The sequence below is a fragment of the Aulonocara sp. 'chitande type north' Nkhata Bay genome, linkage group LG7, assembly GCF_057382095.1.
Source record: "Aulonocara sp. 'chitande type north' Nkhata Bay isolate Kocher_YH1m ecotype deep benthic linkage group LG7, A_spYH_male_GT1.1, whole genome shotgun sequence".
Classification (NCBI taxonomy): domain Eukaryota; kingdom Metazoa; phylum Chordata; class Actinopteri; order Cichliformes; family Cichlidae; genus Aulonocara; species Aulonocara sp. 'chitande type north' Nkhata Bay.
Window position 1 is genome coordinate 59,567,623 of NC_141350.1, and position 18,585 is coordinate 59,586,207.

The 18,585-nt window shown below is 40.3% G+C and overlaps 1 protein-coding gene across 1 annotated transcript in view; it reads left to right on the forward strand.

Annotated features, from left to right (window-relative positions):
• Window positions 1-17,958, forward strand: part of nrn1la (neuritin 1-like a) — a 100,748-nt gene extending 82,790 nt beyond the window's left edge. The window contains exon 3 of the mRNA XM_086301702.1: window positions 13,203-17,958. Within this exon, the coding sequence (XP_086157828.1) occupies window positions 13,203-13,503 (301 nt within the window). The 3' untranslated portion in view covers window positions 13,504-17,958. The remainder of the gene's footprint in view (window positions 1-13,202) is intronic.
• The last annotated feature ends 627 nt before the right edge of the window (window positions 17,959-18,585 follow it).

Consider the following 18,585-nt stretch of genomic DNA (forward strand, 5'->3'; position numbering starts at 1 on the left):
GTTTGGTTTAACAGTAACGTCTGATTTAAATCGGGGTAAGGGGGATTATTCAAGAGAAATAATCATTTGTGCATGTGTGTGTGTGTGTGTGTGTGTGTGTGTGTGTGTGTGTGTGTGTGTGTGTGTGTGTGTGTGTGTGCGTGTGCGTGCGTCACCACAGCCCTGCAGCCCACCCCTGATACCACTACACTGTTGTTAAGTCTCTTCTATTCCTTAAGGTACCAATTAAACTACTAATCCTGCAACCCAGCCACCTTAGTGCGACTGTTGCCTAATGCAGGCACACAAGAGCTCATGCAAACACAAAATCCTCTTGTCCACATACACACTTCCCCCCCTCTCTGTGTCCTCACCTCACTTCTTTGTTCTCTCTCTTTCTACTTCTCTCACCTCCCCTCTTTCTTCCTCCCCTTTTTCCCTCTCGTTCCCCTCCTCCTTCTTGCCTTCTCTCACCACCTTCCACCTACTTCTCTATTCTGTTTTTCCCCTCTTACGTTTTGCCTCCTTCTCCGCACTCAGGAACATGGCTTTAGCGCTTCAATCAGAGCCGCCTAATGAGGAGATTGTGCCCCTCTGAAGATCCACAATCACGTGCCCATTCAACAGTGCACACGTTTTCAAAAATGCACACCGTCACAGCGCGCACACACATGTATGCTACAGTGCAGTCTGAAAGAGGGGATATGATTTGCATCTAGGCCAAGGCTGCTCCATTGTCAGGGTTCTCCCAGGAGTACAGTACTGCTTTTATTCCTCATATTCACAATAGGCATTTTGCACTCGCAATCATTCAGTGCGGATTGAGAGAAGGTGAGGTGAAAAGGAAATGTTTGGGGGTAAACATACTGAGAATTTATTCTCAATAGAATTAAAATGTAACCTTTTGCTAAAGCTTTGAAGGGAACACATGAACAATGGGTATCGCTTTACTTTGTATCTCCTATTCCTTTTTACTACTTACTTTGTCAGTGGTTAAAGAATATAATTTCTATTACAATTTCAAATTGTAAATTTTACATATATCTGATACACATGCCAATTTTTACACCTATTTTGAGGGAGAGTATCAACATCTGTAGCATCAGGCTTCATAGCGGAGTATACAAAATATGTCAGACGTTAAGTTTCATTTTGAAAGAATAAGACTGAAAGACTGTGAGAATCGCTCCATCCATCCACCCATTCATCCATCCATCCAGTCACAGAGCGAGAGGCAGAGTACACCCTGGACTGGGTGCCAGTCTGTCATCCATTCACTCTCAGTGCTAACCTCTGCACCAATGTGCTGCCCAAGTTATGTGAGAATGTGTGATTTAAACTGGTCTTTAACCCTTTTTCTTCTTTTTTAAAATTAAGTAAACTTTTCCTGAAAATTGATTTTGCGATTGGAGGCTGTATCGTACAATATTACCAATTGAAATTTTATTAATGGCTTGACCAAGTGTGAATCATGGCATTGTGAACTCGTGAATTTGTGGGTTTTAGCAAACGTAGACCTTGAGCCCAGGCCAGCTCTAGTATTTTTGGACTAAATGTGTTTTAATTTGAGTAACTTAAGGCTGAATAGATCAAGGCTTCATTTATTCCCCTTGCAGAATGTTATCCTTGGAGAAAGTACAGTTGTAAAGGTAATTGAAGTACTTCAAAAAATGGAAAAATCTGTCTTTTGAGAGATGTTGAGAGGTGCTTCAGTTATTCTTCATCTCTGCTATGGCCTTGTCTACAAAGGTTAGGTATGAATCCATCCATGGGAGCTAAAAAGGATATGTCTTTTTCTTTTGTCTTCATGTCTATGTAGTTTTTGCTGAAGTCTGAAAGTTCAAAAAAATACAAGATTTGCATCTAGGAAAGTTTAAGCCTTTGACAAATTACTGATAAAGACTAAAAGCTTAGAAGCAATCACTTTTTAAAAAAACAAAGAACAGCATACCAGGTGTGCCTGTTGGGAAATCAAAAAGCTACAATTTGCTTTGTGCACACACTAAATAAGTAATAATTGTTTTTGTTGACATGGAATGGTTTGCAAATTCTGAATCTCCAAACTCTTTGCTTTTAAATATGAAGCTGAAATTTGGTTTTAAAGACCAAATGTGTTTCTTGTACAACCTCCATTTTTCATCCCCTTAGATCTGAACATTGACTCTCAACATTAAAACTGTATGCGCTCTCACATAATGTACATATTCCACTATTACAAAGTAAAATTCATTTATTAAGTATACATGTAAAATATACAGTACTGTGCAAAAGTTTTGAGCCACCTCTCCAAGGAGCCAGACTTTCTTGCAGGATCTTGGGCACTAGTTCTTGATGATTCCCAAACAGCTGTTAGCTAAGAAACATATCTCGGCATGGTGTGCACTATGTCCTTAAAAAAAAGAGGAATTGCGGCAAGTGGACAAAAAGAAGAAGTGTCAGGCCTAAAAAGCTGATTACAGCAAATGAACAGTATCTGAAAGTCATGTCCTTAAGAAATAGGAAGAAATCTAGCAAAGACCTGACACGAGACCTGAGAGATGATCTGGTCCTTCAGTTGATCCATCTACCTTTTTCTGAAGCTTCAACAGAAATGATGAAGACTACTTAAAGAAATTACTAGAAAGCTTGGTGAAGATAGTTCAGGCTGTGTTGAAGAAAAAAGGTGATCACACCAAATACGCATTTTATATAAAGTCTGTTTTTACCTGTGCTGCATTTCCATGTACAGTGGTGGAAAAAAACGTTTGCCCCCTTCTAGATTTCCAATTTTTTTGTATGTTTGTCACACTTTAATGTTTCAGATAATCAAATAAATGTAAAATATTTAACAAAGATGTGCAGTTTCTAAATGACGGTGTTTATGATTAAGAAGAAAAAAACAGATCTACATGGCCCTGTGTGAAAAAGTGATTGTCCCCTAAACCTAATAACTGGTTGGGACACCCATAGTAACAAAACCTGCAATCAAGCATTTGTGATAACTGGCAATGAATCTTTCACAGCACTGTGGAGGAATTTTGGCCCACTCATCTTCGCAGAATTGTTTTAATTCAGCCACATTGGAGGGTTTCCCATGATAAACCGCCTTTTTAAGGTCATGCCACAGCATCTCAATCAGATTCAGGTCAGGACTTTGACTAGGCCACTCCAAAGCCTTCATTTTGTTTTTCTTAAGCCATTTAGAGGTGGACTTGGAGTGTTTTGGATCACTGACCTCTTCCAAGACCCAAGTGCGCTTCAGGTTGAGGTCACACAGATGGCCAGATATTCTCTTTCAGGATGTTTTGGCAGACAACAGAATTCATGGTTCAGTTTACCACGGTAAGTCTTCCAGGTCCTGAGGCAGCAAAACAGCTCCAGACCATCACACTACCACCACCCTGTTTTACTGGTGGTATGATGTTCCTTTTCAGAAATGCTGTTACTTTTACACTAGATGCAATGGGACACACAACTTCCAAAAAGTTTAAGTTTTTTCTCATCAGTCCACAAATTTTCCTAAATGTCTTAGGGATCTTCAAAATGTTTTCTGGCTAAACTGAGACGAGCCTTTTTGTTCCTTTTGCTCAGCAGTGGTTTTCATCTTGGAACCCCGCCATGCAGACCATGTTTGCCCAGTTAATGTGGAGTCGTGAACGCTGACCTTAACTGAGGCAAGTGAGGCCTGCAGTTCTTTGGATGGTGTTCTGGGTTCTTTTGTGACCTCTTGAATGAGTCGATCTCGCACTCTTGGGGTAATTTTGGTCAGCCGGCCGCTCCTGGGAAGGTTCACCACTGTTTCATGTTTTCGCCATTTGTGGATAATGGCTCACACTGTGGTACGCTGGAGATCTACAGCTTTAGAAATGGCTTTAGAACCTTTTCCAGACTGAGCAATCTCAATTACTGATAAAGTGTGAGAAAAATACAAAAAAATAAGAAGTGTGAAAAAACAGCAAGGTAAAATCCAACATTTGTTTCCTTGGTTACAGTTACACAAACAAAAGCTGGAGTCTACCGATCCCTAAAACGGGTGTTATCAGAAAACCCTCTCCTCTTTCACTGCAGCCTTGCTATTTGCTTTTATATTTCTATTCTCTACAGATTTAGATAAGGCCATTCATGCTTTCATTGCATCTCATCGCAGTGCTCTCTATTCCTATTCCTACCTTAGTTTAAAGTCACTTTCAGCTCTACAGCTCATTTGGGATGCAGCAGTTAGGATTGAAACTGCTGCCAAACAAAGAGGCCATAATATTCCCGAGTTCAGCATCTCTTACTGGTTATCTTAGAGATTTAGAAGTCATTTAAAGTGACAAGAAGGGAGGCTTTTGTGCTTTACTTTTTCATTTTCCCATAAAAAGCTGCCAAATATTAAACAGTACCACCACAGATGCATAAAAATCCTCTGCTGCTCACGAGTTCAACATGTTAGGCAACAGAACATGTATAAAAATAGTCATTTCATGTTTAAACCTTTACATGAATACTGCAGATGCAAAATATAGACCAACTCTTGTGCAAAGGGAAAAAAGGATTTCTTTTTCTTTTCAGCAAGGCAAAGGAAGCCTTCATGAAGCGCGTCAACCTGGTTACACTAATGGAGGCCGGTGAAGGTGAAGTCTGATGGTTTTAATATGAAACATTTTTTGCAGTCTTCCTCAAAAGTAGCTGACTTGTTTTCATTCATTTGCTTCTTTTTAAATATCTCAACTTAGTGAAGCCGAGAGGCTCCAACAGTAATTTTTATTTATTATTATCATTATTATTTCATTTTTACCTTTAAAACCACAGCTTTAGACCCAGTAATCACTCTGCTTTCTCCAGTGTCTGCAGGATGCTACCAAATGATGTAGACAAAATCGTTTTTACATACGTTTTTACATTACAAATCGATGGGCTGTGTGTCTGTGATCCAGTTCATGATAGTCTCAAATGCTTGAAAAGAAAGCAACTGAATTTCTTTTTTGTTCATGAAGATGTTTCAACACTCATCCAAGAGGCTTCTTCAGTGTAAAACAACTGGTGGAGAGTCCCATGTGTTTAACCCCTTGTTAACCACCACTTATCCCATCTGCCACAGAGTGGGACGCTATAACGTTATAGAATAGAATAGAATTAGAATAGAATTAAACTTTATTGTCATTGCACATGTCACAAGTACAAGGCAACGAAATGCAGTTAGCATCCATCCAGAAGTGCTTTAGCCATGATATAGATATATATTGGCAATAATATAGAAATATAGATATATTACAGAAATGGGTCTGTTGAGGGTACAAAATATGAGTCTATTATGGGTATGTTACAATGTATACGGTATGAAGGTATGTTATGAATCTGCTATAACTATAAGTATGTACAGGCTGGAGTGGGTGTACAAGCTATGTACAGGCTATGAACAGGATATAAATATGAAAACTATACAGAAATGTGAAATTTAAAAAAAGCTATGCAGAAATATGTCTGTGAAGGTTCTCAGTCATCAAGGTCAGCGTAGTCTAAGGAGCTTGCAAAGAAAAGCGTCTGGACTTCTTTAAGTTGCTTGAAGACGTTTCACCTCTCACCCGAGAAGCTTCTTCAGTTCTAAGGTCAAATGGTGGAGAGTCCCAAAAGGACCCCCTGATGATCCTCTGCCTAATCATATGAGCCAAGGTGTGAAAGCGGGTGTGGGTCACAATCAGCCAGGGTTTCGGTTGAGCTCATTGTGAAACCTGGCCCCACCCTATCATGTGATTTCCTGAGGTCAGATGGCCCAGGATGTGAGTGGACGTTAAGGCGTCTGGGGAGGGATCTCAAAACTGGATTATAGATGGCAGAGAGTTGGTGTTGTAAGCCACCGCCTCTGTTCAAAGATGGTCGCTCACAGTGGACATAAATGGCTTCTTTCACTCCTCTTTCCTCTTTCTGTCCTCTCTGTCCAAAATGTGAACATTGGCATCCTCGAAAGAGTGTCCTTTGTCCTTTAGATGCAGATGGACTGCTGAGTCTTGTCCTGTGGAGGTGGCTCTTCTATGTTGTGCCATACGCTTGTGAAGTGGCTGTTTGGTCTCTCCAATGTCGAGGTCTGGGCATTCCTCGCTGCACTGTACAGCATACACCACATTGTTAAGTTTGTGTTTAGGAGTTTTGTCTTTTGGGTGAACCAATTTTTGTCTGAGTGTGTTGCTGGGTCTGAAGTACACTGGGATGTTGTGCTTGGAGAAAACTCTCCTGAGTTTCTCTGATACACCGGCTACATAGGGGATGACAATGTTGTTGCGTCTGTCCTTCTTATCCTCCCTCGCTGGTGTCTGGTCTTCTTTTCTGTGCTTCTTTGCTGACTTTATAAATGCCCAGTTAGGATAGCCGCATGTTTTAAGTGCTTCCTTTACATGTGTGTGTTCCTTCTTTTTCCCTTCAGGCTTAGAGGGAACATGTTCTGCCCGGTGGTGTAGGGTCCTAATTACTCCAAGTTTGTGTGATGGGAGTCAAAGAGGAGGTACTGGTCCATGTGTGTGAGCTTCCGGTAAACTTCAATGTTGATCGACTACAAGAAGACAGCTCCTTGGAGGACAGGACCAACTTCACACCCAATCAGATCTGCACACTGTTAGACCTCTGCCTCACCACTACATATTTCAAGTACAACGAAGGCTTTTACAGACAAAAACATGGCTGTGCCATGGGCTCCCCCGTGTCACCTATTGTAGCCAACCTTTACATGGAGGAAGTGGAAAGAAAGGCTCTTGGCTTTTTCAAAGGAAGAGTACCCAGCCACTGGTACAGATATGTGGACGACACCTGGGTCAAAATCAAGACACAAGAAGTGGAATCCTTCACTGCGCACATTAACACTGTGGATAAAAACATCAAGTTCACCAGGGAAGACACAAAGGACAACTGTTTGCCTTTCCTGGACTGCGCCATGCACATTGAAGAGAATGGCAACCTCAACATCGAAGTTTACCGGAAGCCCACACACACACGGCCCAGTACCTCCTCTTTGACTCCCATCACCCTCTGGAACACAAACTTGGAATAATTAGGACCCTCCACCACCGGGCAGAGCTTGTTCCCTCTAAGCCTGAAGGGTTAGGACAAGAAGGAATATAAAGTCAGCAAAGATGCACAGAAAAGAAGATCAGACACCAGCTATGAAAAGTTTTTCCACTGACATCATCAGATGCTGTGTTTCCTCTCTTAATATGTTCAGACAGGCCTTTACTGCAGACACTTTCAGTTCCTGCTTGTTTGTGGGTCTCTGCACATTTAGTTTTTTTATTTAATGTCTGAAAGCGATGCTCTGTTGGGTTTGAGATCAGGTGACTTACTTGGACAATGAAGAACAACCCACTTTTTTGCATTGAGATAGTTTTGGGTTGCTTCGGCTGCATGTTTTGAGTTATTGTCCATTTGCACTGGGAAGCGCTCTGCAATCAGTTTAGCAGCATTTGTCACAGTCTGAGCAAAGAGTACTGCCCTGTATACTTCCTGCTACTTCTATCAGTACTCACATCATCAATGACCACTAGTGACCGGTTTCACTTGCAGCCATACATGCCCATGCCATAACATCAATGTTATCTGCTTCACATCATGAGCTGCTTCTCTTTTTCCATACTTTTCTCCTTGTACAAGTTATTTTCAATATTTTGTGACCAGGCCTAATCTGGACTTTTAAGTGTAAACATAGTTTTGCACCGTCCAATAAAGACTGTATATTCATTCATTAAAACATTTCTTGGTTGTAGATGTTTAAAGTGATAGATATACCTGAACAAGAGTGTTCTTGACTTGATGAGATGTTGTGAAGTTGCTTTTCTTATCCTTAGAAATAGTTTGTTTCATTTGTCATGAAATAAAGAAAGAACGGGTCTCAACTGGCTATTTTCAACTATTTTGGGTTTTTTTAAAAATGTAATGAAATCTATATGTAGTCCCCCTCTGAAATTAGGAGGCTACATATAAAATGGCTTTAATTCCTAAACAGTTAAAGCAACTTTTTTGCAAAACCTACTGAATGAAAACTGAAAGTCTTCACTTCAATCACAAATTGACTCTTTCACTTACAACTCAACCCTACAGGTGAAAAGAGGAAAACTCCAAAAGCTGTAAGTGTAAACTGATTTAATGACTGAAAGATTAACTTGAGCAGTGTCAGCTATAGTCATTAAATTTTTTCATTTTTTATAATTATCAATGTAACAGCTGTAAAACCATCATGTAGTCTTAAAGTTGGAACTCCACATGATTCTATGTAGGTTACTAACCTCGAGAGTATCAAACGGTGCTCTAATTCTTCTCAGATTTACTACATTTAGGGTACAAACTGTCTCTCCGGGCTACTTTTTGAACCTTTTTGTTGCTTGTGTTCTCTAATATCTCAGTCTCTCCTGTTCTCCTCCCTAGCACTGTTTTGCCTCCCCAAATCTCCTGAACTAACACTGTTTTGACGAAAGTGTTACATACAGCTTCCTCGCATGTCAGTAATTGTTACCAGTGACAGAGAGCCACGAAACTTAGTGAACACCCAGATGGTCAAAATAGAAAAGAGAAAGCAACAAAAAAAACCAACTCAGAATTGGTGTTTGGAGATTTTTGGATGTCAGCAGCAGCAGCATGCTAACAGCAGAACAGACGTACTCTCAGGAGGTTTTATTATTGTGAAAGCAGCTGCTTGTCTGTCAGTGTCCTCGCTGCGTTTGTGCTGTCTCTGCACCACCTGTGACTGTGTGCAGAGACCCGTACTCTTACGTTCACAAAACACTGAAGGAAAGATACACAAACTCACACCCGAATCAAAAAAAAGAAGAAAAAAAGCTGCACTCCTGCGCAGGACGCCCTCCCTTCCTGACTTTGTCTTTCCCGTGTTATCTTCTAGACACACTCCTGCACTCACTGTTTTTTGTCCACATACACACAAACGATAGCCAGATGCTGCCCTTTCCACCTCCTCCATCAGCTGCTCCTCCCACAGCAGCAGGAAAGCTGTTGTCCTCTTACTGCAGCCCTTTTTGTCGGAAGTGGTCCACTTAAGTCCTGGATAAAGGCCAACACACACACACACACACACACACACACACACACACACACACACACACACACACACAGACAGTCATTAAGGGAAGCAAAGCCTGCAGTAATGATGGCTACTTTAATTATATGAAGATATACGTGGGAAATCATGCATGTGTGGTCCCTTCTCTGAAGACGGCTTAAACGAATTATACTTGTGTGTGACAGAAAAGAAGGCGGAAGCGTGCTGGAAGCTGTCAGAGGAAGTTTAAAAATGTGTGTGTCTCGGACCGTGTATGTGCGTTTGTATCTAGGTGCTTCTGATCAGCAGCAAATGTCATCAAACTGACATCCTGTACTGATACAGTAAGAAAAGTCACCCAGAAGGAGAAAATGATGTTTCTATGTTTAGAGCTTCTGCTTCATGAGTTCACTTTCGGTGAAATTTACAGCTACATTTCACAAGATTAATAACGACGTCAGCCCTCGGGGCATCACAGTGTTAGACTGCAACAAAGGAGAACATCCTGTCTCATTATGATTTATCTATTTGTTTGAATTAGATTCGGCTGATCAATTCTTTTAGCAGTGGACTCATCCATAGTGTTTTCCTGCAGCGTGGAAAAAGCCATAAAGCATATGGCTAAATGAACTGCGCTGACATTTTGTGGAAAGTTAAGAGCCAGAAAACACTTTAGTTTGATTCGCTTTTCAATTTGAATCGATTCTTCATTTCAAATGGGGCCACAAATTTTCACTGTGACTCCAGTTCAGTTCCTGTCCTTTGCCCACTGCGAACAACTATGTTCTGATGTGGGTCATTTTCTCACTGCCTAAAAAACAAGCAGACAGAGGAATGTGGCAATTAAAATAACTTGAGAGCACAGTTTTCTTTTTCTTTCTGTATAAACATATTTCCACAACCCTATTTATTTACGAGGTTGAGAAAGTAGATGGGTGGAAGGATATTTTGATATTCAATTTGATTTAATAGGTTGACATAGATGCAACAAAAGACTTGATAAGATGTGTAATGCTTAAAAAACACCTGGTCAAACAAATTAGCATCCTAGAGAGGCTGCGTCCTCCAGAAGTGAAAATGGGGAGAGGATCGCCAATCTGCCAAACACTGTGGGCAAACTGGATGCTGTGAATTTTGGGGTTTCATCATCTACAATTCAACAATAGATCAATAAAAGATTCAAAAATCATTAATGAGTGTTTTTAAACTCGAGGTACTCAGGGAGCTATGCATTAGAAACAGATTGCGATTCTGCAGTGGCAATTTAACGCACTAAAAAACCACACTGCTTAACACCGCCATCAACACTGTCCTGGAAATCTGAGACATTCCCAGTGCTTGATAGATCCATCCATCCATCTGAGTCAGAAATTACCCAGAAATGATAATATTAAAACTAAGTAGCTGCTGCCATTGTTGAAAAATGGAATTGGCTGGGCTGCGCTATGAATTCTGGGATAGGTGACGAGCCAGGCAACGAAAGCTGTCCCAATGTCCCAAAACTTAGTTTTAATATTACTCTTTCTGGGTCACAAAATAAACTTTTATCAAGACATCACATATTTGCAAAAGTGCTCCGACGTTTTCGGAGACGTCTGTTACTCACCAGTTCAAAGTTTTGCGAGATCTTGCAAAAGTTCAACTTCAACTTTTTTCCCCATGTCCCTTGCAGGGCTCCATAGAATCATAATAGAGGTTATCTGTCCTACAGATAAAGCTTGGCTTTAGCTATGCCATGCACAGTGGTGTTGTGTTTAGCACTGTAGCTTTACAAAACTCCCAAGTTTGAGTCCCCCGAGATTAAATGATATTTGTTTCAATAAGACGCAGTGGATGCAGTATCTAAATAATATACCTTGTATGTATTGTCCAGTAATGGGTTTAAATGTAGCTCTTGTCTTTTGAAAGTTGGAGTGCCGCATGATGTTTTGCCAGCATTAATTATGAAAACTTTTGTGTTTTTTGAGTGCTTCTGTGGCAGACTTTGAACAGAGTCATCTGCTTCTACTTTTTCCCCCAACTCTGCGCCTCGCTTCTCGTAGTTAACTCTCCTCAGAGACAATTTAGGCAGCACAGCCACAATGAGAGGGAGAATTAGCAGCCAATTACAGCCAAATAGACTTGCTGTGGATGTGGAGCTCAAGAGTGTTTGGAATAAAGTTTAATTTTGTGTTTCGCTGCAAGATATCCTTTAAAAAATATCTTTGTGCAAGATTACTTAAAGTCACTTCTTCCTCACCTGCCTCTCATCGTAAATAATGCTTCCTTTCATTTGGCTTTAAAATAGATCTAAGAAAGTGTGTCAAATTCATGTTTTGTTGATGGGTATAACACAGCAGTGATTCAACAAACACGCATTTACCTTCCACACTCTAATGAAGGTTTTTCCACATTTCAGTCTAACCCGTAGGGTGACCCTTGCTCTCAGAGCATCGAAGATCAGCAGATGGTCTCTTGGCAACAACTGAACGAAGTCAAGGGAGCAAGCAAACAGGCTGGATTTGATTTACTCGGTGAAAGGACGAATGCTTCACTGTCAGCAAATCTTTACCAGAACTGCCTGTTTAAAATCTTTTCATATCATTTCATTGAGAATAATAATGGCAATTAATTATTGATTTGGGTTGTTTATACTCAAGGTGAAAAAAGAAGTCAATGAGGTGAAGACACAGTGACAGAAGGTTGAATGTCAAACTTGAATGGAAAAAGTCACATATTTTCTGTGCTTTTAAAAAGTCTATTTAATGCACAAGTGCAGAAAAGGAAAGTGTCATGGTCGGCTGTGTGGCAGGCAGGCTGGAGTGGTGGACCCAAAATGCAGGACTCTTTGGAGACAAGATTTAAACTGAAAACGCAGCCTTATTGCTGGACAAACGTCTACATAAAATAAGACTCACAAAAGCAAAACAAAACTCTAAACTGAGGTGCTGGAGGACTGGAAATCATGAACACACAGCAAGTTGAAGGTACAACGCAACAGGGAGCACAGGAAAACACAGGGCTTATATACACCGGGGAGTAATCAGGGAATGGGCAACAAGAGGGAGACACAGCTGGGAGAAATCAGGCTAACAAGACAGGGGAGAGGTAAAACTGAACGCACTGACATGAGACATGAACTTTCAAAGTAAAACAGGAAACCAGAAACCATCACACACAGACTCAACACTGAGAGGCAGACAGAAAATAACGCATGGAACCCAAACTATACATGAGGCAACAAATCCTTAAACACGAACAAACAGAAACCTAGAAATCCAATAACGATCAAAGCACAAGAGTATCAAAGGGCAGCCCATAGTGCAAAAATAAACCAAAACATCAGAAACTCAAAATGCTGGGTCGAACCGACCCAGAACCGTGACAGAAAGAAAGATAAGGGTCTACGGGTAAAATAACATGATTTTGAGGATTTGGTTTGAAAAGCCCCATGAAACACCTCTCATACAAGGTCAGTGTGTGTGTTGCTGGTTAACTACACATAACTAGTTTAAAAGTTTCTAAAGCGTCCTGACGATGCTGCAACTAGCCTCCAGTTTTCAAAGTATTATAAAACTATTATCAAAGTCCTTTGGCAGGAAAACTCAGGTAGAAGCAGAAAAGAGGTTTCCAAAGAAACATTTAAAGTCTCAGACTTACTGTAGATATTGCAGTTCACTCTGAGGGGGTTATGAATACTTTGACAAAAGTGTTTGAGATGTTTCACTGAAGACATCAAGGTGAACGTCACTGGCGATGCTGAAGAAAAGAAAAATGTGTCCTACAGTAATCATGCATGCAGATTTGATAGTTTTTCGCTTAAATGGGGAAATCCTTGATTTCCCAGGGGCATACAAGGAGGTATCAAGGGACCCATCCCCTGGGCACCATGAATGTGTGTGCTGCCATGATAATCAATTTGGTAGTTATTGTATTTCATTTTGAACAGCTTCTAAGTGATGAACTATAGATTATGCACTCAAAATCTGCAGTCTTTAGAGCGGAAAGTAAATTTGAAGTTTAGTCTGAACCATAGACTCACTCACCTCTCTACAAAGGAAATGCTTTAATAATTCCTGTTTTGTTTACATATGAAGTTACAGCTTTCTGGAAAAATCCAGCATCTAGTGCAATAGTTTGTACAGATGGATAAAACTGCTTTGAATGTGTTGCGCGCTGAAATATTAACATGATCCACAAGCCAAATAATCAGATGTCTCCATCTTACTCTCGCTCCTCTCTGCAGGTCGTGGGATGAGTTCCATGACTGCGCTAACGTGGCGATGGCTGGCTGTCCCGAGGAAGCGGCAGCTGTCTGGGAGTCTCTCCGCCAGGAGTCTAAGAAAATGCAGTTCTCCGGAAACCTTTATGACATGTGCTCCAACCGTAACACCCACCCAGCGGCCTCGGTGTCCCCTAACGGCTCACCCAACCAAGAAGAGATCAACCAGGAGTCTCTAAGAGGGAGGGCCTATCACGTGGCAGGCTGCCTCCACTATCTCCTTCTACTGTCTCCTCTGCTGCTGCTGTTGTTGTTTTGGATATAAATACCCCCAAAGAAATGGGATTAGTGTGAATAGATATAAACTTTGTGTACTTTTTCTTCCACGATTCCATAGACTTTTCACTGCTTCTTCCTCTGCTCTGCCAGGGGTCGAATATTTCTAACTGCATGTTCAGAGGCTCGACAGTCTTTTTGATAATATATCTCTAAATTGCCTGTGCCGTTTCATGCATATTCTCTGCCTATTAATTAGATTCTCAGTTGAAAAAAAGCTCACAAAACTCACCGAGAGATACACAAGCCCTGCAAACACATACATAGTTGAGCAGATGCATACTGCAGCCTCGCATCATCCGTCTTCATCCTGTATCCTTCTAAATCTAGTTAGTACGAGCTTGCATGTGATGGTTTCAGGGTGAGTCTGTCTCCTTGAATGCAATAAGATAAGAGATTAATAAGAGAAATGTAATAACTAAGACTTGTTTGATAAACTTGAAAACAAAGCGATGAAAAGACTAGGTGCCACAACTAGTTACTGTTAACCCCACTTTTATGTGGGCTTTACATGATGAACAACACCCATTTCCTATTTACTAAATGCAGACACAGTGCTGGGTGTGAGTAGTTAAGATATAATGATGGTGATGATGATGTAGTTCTAATGTTCCGAAATTAGTTTTTCAGACTACAAAGTAATTGGAGTCATAAATTACACTTGCTGTAAATGGAGCTAACTTTGAAGCTAACTAATTTTGAATAATGTTCTTATTTAGAGAAAATGCATCACAGTGTCTTCTGTGGGTGCAGGAGCAACACGAGCTCTGAGCTGAAGTTCAATTGAAGTCAGAGTATGCCGGAGTGGTTTTTATTTGCTGCTTGCTCAGTTATGAAGTCCTCTGGGGCTCCTCCTTGGCATTCTGCATTGGAGCCCTACAGTATGGGACCAATATGTTCTCCAGTCAGAAACACAACCCACTTGCATGCCAAGTGGATTTCATGCTCCAGGAGTCATAGATTTGGCCCTGCAGGCCTGCTTGAGCTGCTTGTTATTCTAAGTGGTTGCAGGTAACAGTTGTTTCTGTCTGGCCCAGGATCAGATATATTATGAGATTAGAGACAGATAGAGAGTGAGAGAGATGAGTACAGCTGGAAAACATACAGTTCTGCCTAGTTGAAGATTGAATCCACTTGTCTCGCAGCGAGTGTGTTTTACACAGGGGGCTTTAGGTTGCAAGTTTACTTTTCCTTCTCTACAAAAAAAAAAAAAATCAAAGCCAGGTCAACTTTAAAGAGTTACGCTAAGATGTGTGGATGCACAACACATAATCCTCAAGGGACCACAACAGTGCACCAACTTTAAGAGAGGTGGAAATAAATGAAATTTATTAGACAAAAAAGATCCAAAGAGAGCTGCGTAATAGCTGATTGAGTCTGTCTACCTTGCCAGTGGCAAGTTCGTTAAATGTACCTTACAGAGTTGAATAGAAGCCGAGAGGCATTTCAAACAGATTTATGGATGGGTGACAAATGAAAGAAAAATGCAACATAAAGTGCGTCTTGATTTTCCAAGTCTCTGGCACTCTGCTTGAGGGATGAAACATCATTCTCCCAAAGATATTCCCTTTATTTGGTGTTTTGATGATGGCAGTGAGGAGTGCTGTGTAACAAAGTAGCCCGAAATCTCCTGGAGGTTCAACGGGGTTGACATTGAATGAGAAGGTCATAGCAAATGAATCACACTTTTCCTTTCCCATGTCCATTCAGCGACCCCTTGTTTACTATAAATGGCTGAATTATCATTCTGGAACAGTTCATACACTGTATATAAAAGATAGACATAGCCACCATGGGTCTGTGAAGTCTTACCATGAAGCCTAGAGCTGAATATTGTTCTGGTTGCTTTTTATGTTTTAAAATCAGACTGAGACTGAAAAATTCAAGAGACACGGCACATATATGTTGTAGCAACATTGCACAAGGGTCCTTGTGGACGTCCATGCACAGAGAATTTACATTGCAATGCACCAACCTAACCAGCTCCCCAAGCAACAGACTTCAAGCAGATTTCAAAGATGTATAATAACAAATATAGAAGTATATAAGAAGTAAAAATAAGTATGTCTCCATCTGCATTCACAACAGTGAAGCCAAAGGAAACCAAGGAAAACAAAATACATTTTTCTTATAGATTCACCTATAAATCGAGTTCTTTTTGCAAATAGCAGATTCACCCCCTACTGGCCAGCAGATGGAGGAACATGCAGGAGGAATCAGTGGTACTGAACAGGCCAATCACAATAACGTGGGCGTGTCGAGGACACAGATAGTTACATTTCGAGAGATGTGCATGCCAGGTTGCATTGTAGAGTTTCAGAGAGGTTTGCGGTTCTGGTGTAGTTGCCACGGTAACAGTGCAAAATGCAAATGTAACAGAAGAGATGAGGGTCACATATGTAAAAGTGTATTTTCAGTTCTTGTACCACAGTCTTAGGGAGCAGAGGGGGTGTTGTGCTTTTTACTGCCCGTGGTAAGGAACAGTCTTTTAATCTGTTGGTTCGCCACGCTGGCTTCCTTTGCAGACCTCAAGTATGTCCATCTTTTATATACAGTCTATTGAAAGACCTTTTCCAACAGGATAGTAATGTTTCAGCTTAGACTAAATTACTAAAACAACCTTTATATATTTTTACATATATACTTTTTTATATAACTGGACTAAACCCGTGTAGTAAAATGCTCCGACAGCATAATAGGATGTGCTCACAGTAGTAGTAAAAGGTTCAGGTTTTTCCTATCTCCGTTCTCGGCTATTTATTTATGCAGTAATTTAGTTTGGGACATCAATGTCAAAAGCAAACTTTGCCCTACAAGCTCAAAAGCTCAGTACAACTGAAACTCCAACAAATATTACATTTTTAATCATTTTTTAAATGTTAAGAATAAACAGCAGCAGGAACCCACTGACAGAAACAGTGAGACAAATTTACACTAAAAGAGAAAAACTCCAACCATCCCACAGCTCCTTTTTTACGTGAAGGACTTCATCCACAGATATGCATGAATTTTTTAAAGAGGCTGCTCCAGTTTTGAACTTTAATTAAACTGACAGAATTAGCAATTAAGAGGTCTCAATGGCTGACTCACTAAGGTGCAGCAATTTGAGAACTATCTTCATGGAGCTCTGATAAGATGATGCAACTGGAGATTAAATTTAAGTAAATCCTAAATGTGAGGACACACAGGAAGATCACACAAGACGTGTTTGTATAAAATCCTACAGCACAGTGAGTGCTGTCAACATGTCCCAGGGTGGTTTATGGAAATGTAACAGGTTTAGACCTGCCTTTAAAGACTCTTACATACAGAGGTACTCCAAAACACAAAGAAACCTTCTCAACTCTGTTATGAGAAGTTCTGTTGCATGAACAAATCCGATTTCAGCGATTTTTCAATAACTCTGCAGTGTAAATGCAACATTATTGACCAAAGCTGAGCAGGGAATTATTTCCCAGCACTGCATTTGAGACTATACATCTCTTTGCCTCCGGCAACAGCTTGGTGTTCTGACAAATAGCTTAAATTGGACTGAAAGGGTGGCAGGAGATGGAGAAGCAATCTTAAACACCAGTACATCACTGTCCCATCAATGGTACACTATATTTGGCTTTATTACTCTGAGCAAATGGCAGTGAAAACAACAAACATGTTGCCATTTATTCATTTCCTCTGCAGCACATTTTGATTGCTACAGAAGAGAATAAATATGGTTAGGGGCTGGGGTTTCCATTTCCTTTTAAATGCTTTATTAAAGAACCAGACTCCTCTGATACGATCCGTTTTCAATCAGCACAACTTTGCTCTGCTCGTTGTCTTTATGACCTGCAGGATCACAGTCCCACTTCTTTCACTAATTATTAATTGTTAACAGAGACACAGAAAGCCAAAAGTTTCACGCTGATCCATCATCAACTCGCTCACACTACAAATTAAAAAATTAAAATTAAAAAAGTTTTGTTAGGCTATTTAGCGATGCATGGTTATGAATGCGGAGCTGTTTCTTTGAATCATACAAACTCTGCATTTCTAAAGAGATGATAGAGAAAGTGAAATTTGTGCATCTTTTAATAACAGCTGATTCAGTTTTGGACTTTTTAGGGAACCAGGAATCTTTGCTCACCAGGTGACAGACACTCTTACTGTCTTTGTTTATCATCCTGGCAATGTTTGTTTTTATTTATAATTCATAAATTCTTTACTACTGTTGAAGAAAGCAGGGTTCACCAACACGTATTTGCTCTACCTTCCTAATTAATCATATTATAAATGTGATATGTGAACACAATGATTTTTGTGTTTCAGAGACAAAGATGTAGATATCAAACGGAGACAAGGCACACACACACACGCACACGCACACACATATATACATATATATATATATATATATACAGAGAAGAATGATTGTTTTCCTGATCTTGTTACTCGCTCCTCAAAAAGGAAGCACTTAAGTTTTTAAATACAGCAGTCAAACCAACAGAGAGTAGGGGTGATATCACTCACGGGGGCTCGTTCAGCTGCAATAAAAGTTAATCAGTTTCTAGTCTATTTTTCCATCAGCAAACTCACCTGGGTTTTTCCAATATCAATACACATTTTTAGTGGGAAAAAAAAATCCATTTAGTAAAAAGAATTACACACAGGGTTACCGAAGGACCTCCAACACACAGTTCTCCAAACTCGTTTATTGTTATCAAGCTTTAACAAGCACAGATGTGATCTAATTCGGATGCTCATTTTTCTGACTTTAATGGAGATCTCCTTTAGGGATATGCTGACTAACTCATCCTGTATATTCATAGACTGATTTGTATGTGAGAGTTATAGATAGCTTTCCTTTTTGTGTTCATTCTGGAGGGATCGTAGCAAAAATCGAGCACATAAAATTCCTTTTTACTGGCTGTAAGAGCATTTTTTCACTACATGAGAGCTGAGCATTTTCCCCAGCCAGCCTTTTCTATAATTCTGTGGAGGTGAAACACCAGCTCTGCCTCTCTGTAGTGAATGTTTCCCTCACCTTCAGTTTGTCTCCTGAACTCCTGTTGTCTTTCTGCCTCTGCCAACTCCT